Source organism: Salmo trutta, unplaced genomic scaffold (genome assembly GCF_901001165.1).
Source record: "Salmo trutta unplaced genomic scaffold, fSalTru1.1, whole genome shotgun sequence".
NCBI classification, from domain to species: Eukaryota; Metazoa; Chordata; class Actinopteri; order Salmoniformes; family Salmonidae; genus Salmo; species Salmo trutta.
Genome location: NW_021823216.1, coordinates 1,971,985 through 1,976,984, shown reverse-complemented (window position 1 = coordinate 1,976,984; position 5,000 = coordinate 1,971,985). Strand labels below are relative to the sequence as shown.

Below are 5,000 nucleotides of genomic sequence, written 5' to 3'. Positions count from 1 at the left end.
ACAGTCATCAGGAGATCCCTGACTTTACCTAATAACTAGTATCTATCAGACAGTGGAAGCACAGCCACGTGACGCGGAGGCTGCATCCTCATCAATCCCACTGTTTCCAGACACTAAAACACCTCATCCTGGAACTGGATGTTTTCCCTTTGTTAAAAGAGGAGGTTGTGTTTCAAATGGCACCCTATTCACTAAATAGTACACTACTTTTGACCAGGGCCCTGTGGCGCACTAGTAGTGCACTATTTAGGGAGTAGGGAGCCATTTGATATACAAACAGTGGATCTGGCTGTCTATCATGGCGGTGTGATGAAAAGGCGGCTGGCGCACGCAGCCACTCAGTGTGGAGTGAGCATCTGAGCTCCGTGCGCCGGGGAGCGAGGAGAGACACGGGGAGAGACAGCGGCAGTCAGGATGGATGCCGTGTACAATATGTTCAAAGACACGCCGCAGGCCAGCTGTCACCAAGCGGCAGGCTCTCTGTTCCGGTAGCTAGCGTGAGGTGTTTCCAGCATCTTGCCAGCATGGCGTGTCCAACAAATGAAAACCGCTGTGCCTTATGAGCTGTGTAGCCAACCAGGGAATCAGTCACTGAACTATTGTTCTGAGAAAAGACAGAGACAGGCAAATCATTTGTCCACCACTTTGGGCTCGTCACAATTCCACCCGGACATATTTCCTGGTCACAACATTGGTATTTCCTGGTCACAACATCGGTATTTCCTGGTCACAACATTGGTATTTCCTGATCACAACATCGGTATTTCCTGGTCACAACATCGGTATTTCCTGGTCACAACATCGGTATTTCCTGGTCACAACATCGGTATTTCCTGGTCACAACATCGGTATTTCCTGATCACAACATCGGTATTTCCTGGTCACAACATTGGTATTTCCTGGTCACAACATCGGTATTTCCTGGTCACAACATCGGTATTTCCTGGTCACAACATCGGTATTTCCTGATCACAACATCGGTATTTCCTGGTCACAACATTGGTATTTCCTGGTCACAACATTGGTATTTCCTGGTCACAACATTGGTATTTCCTATTTCCATTATTAGGCCTTTGTCTAATAATGGCTGTACTGAGAACAGGTTGAGAAGAGAAGCTGTGGTGACATGTGTCCAATCTCTACAACAATGGCTGTACTGAGAACAGGTTGAGAAGAGAAGCTGTGATGACATGTGTCCAATCTCTACAATAATGGCTGTACTGAGAACAGGTTGAGAAGAGAAGCTGTGGTGACATGTGTCCAATCTCTACAACAATGGCTGTACTGAGAACAGGTTGAGAAGAGAAGCTGTGATGACATGTGTCCAATCTCTACAATAATGGCTGTACTGAGAACAGGTTGAGAAGAGAAGCTGTGGTGACATGTGTCCAATCTCTACAATAACGGCTGTACTGAGAACAGGTTGAGAAGAGAAGCTGTGGTGACATGTGTCCAATCTCTACAATAATGGCTGTACTGAGAACAGGTTGAGAAGAGAAGCTGTGGTGACATGTGTCCAATCTCTATAATAACGGCTGTACTGAGAACAGGTTGAGAAGAGAAGCTGTGATGACATGTGTCCAATCTCTACAATAATGGCTGTACTAAGAACAGGTTGAGAAGAGAAGCTGTGGTGACATGTGTCCAATCTCTACAATAATGGCTGTACTGAGAACAGGTTGAGAAGAGAAGCTGTGATGACATGTGTCCAATCTCTATAACAATGGCTGCACTGAGAACAGTCTGAGAGAAGAAGCTGCTGTAATGACGTGTCTCCAGTCTTAATAATAATGTCTGTACTGAGAACAGTGGTTAGAGGGGATGCTATGATGACCTGTGAGACTAGATGGGTAACACTGTGTCAGGACTCTCTGTGGACAGAGCCAACAGGCCACAACAGGACTGTAGTCGGTGTACTAGAGGGCTCCTACTGAGAAAACACAGAGGGAGGGTTTGTTAGAGGCTCCAACTGAGAAAACACAGATGAGGGAAGCCACAAGGAGAGAACAGAAACAGAAACCAAACAGAACCCTGTGATGAGGCGGCCATTAAACGCACCTGGCCAGATTGAAGACATCATCGATGAGACCCGCCCTGTTGCCAACAGAGATTATCTACGGAGAGAAAAGGGGAAAGGTGGAACGTTTTTTTATACATTTCTCTGCTTTTATGTTTTTATTCAAACCTTTAATGGTCCAGATGACGAAGAGGAAGAGGAGGAAGAGGAAGAAGGGGAAGATGACGAAGAGGAAGAGCATCCTACCTCAGGGTTGGTCATCAGCTGTCCAATGAGGAGCCTCCAGTTGTGGAGGTCGTAGTTCACCCGGAAGTACCCAGTCTGGTTGATGTTGCCTAGCAACCACATGTCCTCGTCCATCCGGCCCACTTTGTGTGTCTCTGTAAACAAATAAACATGGCGGACATGTTTAAAGGTTTACTCTATATATACAGAGATGATGGACATGTTTAAAGGTTTAATCTATATATTACCAGACGTTGTGGACATGTTTAAAGGTTTACTCTATATATACAGAGATGATGGACAAGTTTAAAGGTTTAATCTATATATTAACAGACGTTGTGGACATGTTTAAAGGTTTACTGTATGTCGTAATATACATGTTTAAAGGTTTACTGTATATATTAACATACATGTTTAAAGGTTTAATCTATATATTAACGGACGTTGTGGACATGTTTAAAGGTTTACTGTATATAGTAACATACAGTGAGGGAAAAAAGTATTTGATCCCCTGCTGATTTTGTACGTTTGCCCACGGACAAAGAAATGATCAGTCTATAATTTTAATGGTAGGCTTATTTGAACAGTGAGAGACAGAATAACAACAAAAAAATCCAGAAAAACGCATGTCAAAAATGTTATAAATTGATTTTCATTTTAATGAGGGAAATAAGTACTTGACCCCTCTGCAAAACATGACTTAGTACTTGGTGGCAAAACCCTTGTTGGCAACTACAGAGGTCAGACATTTCATGTAGTTGGCCACCAGGTTTGCACACATCTCAGGAGGGATTTTGTCCCACTCCTCTTTGCAGATCTTCTCCAAGTCATTAAGGTTTCGAGGCTGACATTTGGCAACTCGAACCTTCAGCTCCCTCCACAGATTTTCTATGGGATTCAGGTCTGGAGACTGGCTAGGCCACTCCAGGACCTTAATGGGCTTCTTCTTGAGCCACTCCTTTGTTGCCTTGGCCGTGTGTTTTGGGTCATTGTCATGCTGGAATACCCATCCACGACCCATTTTCAATGCCCTGGCTGAGGGAAATAGGTTCTCACCCAAGATTTGATGGTACATGGCCCCGTCCATCGTCCCTTTGGTGCGGTGAAGTTGTCCTGTCCCCTTAGCAGAAAAACACCCCAAAGCATAATGTTTCCACCTCCATGTTTGACAGTGGGGATGGTGTTCTTGTGGTTGTAGGCAGCATTCCTCCTCCTCCAAACACGGCGAGTTGAGTTGATGCCAAATAGTTCCATTTTGGTCTCATCTGACCACAACACTTTCACCCAGTTGTCCTCCAAATCATTCAGATGTTCATTGGCAAACTTCAGACGGGCATGTATATGTGCTTTCTTGAGCAGGGGGACCTTGCGGGCGCTGCAGGATTTCAGTCCTTCACGGCGTAGTGTGTTACCAATTGTTTTCTTGGTGACTATGGTCTCAGCTGCCTTGAGATCATTGACAAGATCCTCCCGTGTAGTTCTGGGCTGATTCCTCACAGTTCTCATGATCATTGCAACTCCACGAGGTGAGATCTTGCATGGAGCCCCAGGCCGAGGGATATTGACAGTTCTTTAGTGTTTCTTCCATTTGCGAATAATCGCACCAACTGTTGTCACCTTCTCACCAAGCTGCTTGGCGATGGTCTTGTAGCCCATTCCAGCCTTGTGTAGCTCTACAATCTTGTCCCTGACATCCTTGGAGAGCTATTTGGTCTTGGCCATGGTGGAGAGTATGGAATCGGATTGATTGATTGCTTCTGTGGACAGGTGTCTTTTATACAGGTAACAAACTGAGATTAGGAGCACTCCTTTTTAGAGTGTGCTCCTAATCTCAGCTCGTTACCTGTATAAAAGACACCTGGGAGACAGAAATCTTTCTGATTGAGAGGGGGTCAAATACTTATTTCCCTCATTAAAATGCAAATCAATTTATAACATTTTTGACATGCGTTTTTCTGGATTTTTTTGTTATTCTGTCTCTCACTGTTCAAATAAACCTACCATTAAAATTATAGACTGATCATTTCTTTGTCAGTGGGCAAATGTACAAAATCAGCAGGGGATCAAATACTTTTCCCCCCTCACTGTACATGTTTAAAGGTATACTTAGGGTTGCAAAGGGTTGGAAACTTTCCGGTAAATTTCCAGAATTTTCCCAGAAATTTTCCATAGGAAGTTAATCCCTGGAATTAGGGGAATTTTGCTTAAATTCATAAACAAAAATTTGCTTATAACAGGGAGCCTTTTTTGTGGGTTACATATAAGGCAATTCTAGGTCTTGTGCCATATTTTGGTTAAACTATCCCCAATTCAATGGAATTGCAACCCTCTGCATGCACAGTGCATTCTTCCATCACATGTACAGCTGATTCACAAGATCTTGCACACTAATGAGATGCTATTGAGCCCACACTACTACACTGTCTGTGCCAAGGACTACATGATTTCTGGTAAGTATTGATTACAATACTGGGTGGGGTGAATATATTTTATATGACATACATGATTTTATGTTAACTAGTAAATGGTAGCCTACAGCAAAGTGTGTTTAAATCATTTCTAACTTGTTAACAATTTCTGCTAGTTAGTTTTTTCTACCATGTGGGTTTTAGTTTGCTTGAGCCTGCTAACTGAGGAGTGTTAATTCACCTGTTTCCATACATGTTTAATTTTAAAACATGTATCTTACAAAGGAGTTGTTTAATCTGACTGCTTAACTATTAATCTGTACATAGAATTGTATTTGTTGTTTTTTTAC

At 43.2% G+C, this 5,000-nt stretch overlaps 1 protein-coding gene across 2 annotated transcripts in view; it reads right to left on the bottom strand.

Moving 5' to 3' along the window:
- Positions 1-5,000, bottom strand: part of LOC115189734 (thyrotropin-releasing hormone-degrading ectoenzyme) — a 350,721-nt gene that overhangs the window by 45,287 nt on the left and 300,434 nt on the right. For both annotated transcript variants that reach the window (XM_029748274.1, XM_029748275.1), the window contains 2 exons: positions 2,264-2,397; positions 2,059-2,114 (listed from right to left, as the gene is read on the bottom strand). In XM_029748274.1, the coding sequence (XP_029604134.1) occupies positions 2,059-2,114; positions 2,264-2,397 (190 nt within the window). The remainder of the gene's footprint in view (positions 1-2,058; positions 2,115-2,263; positions 2,398-5,000) is intronic.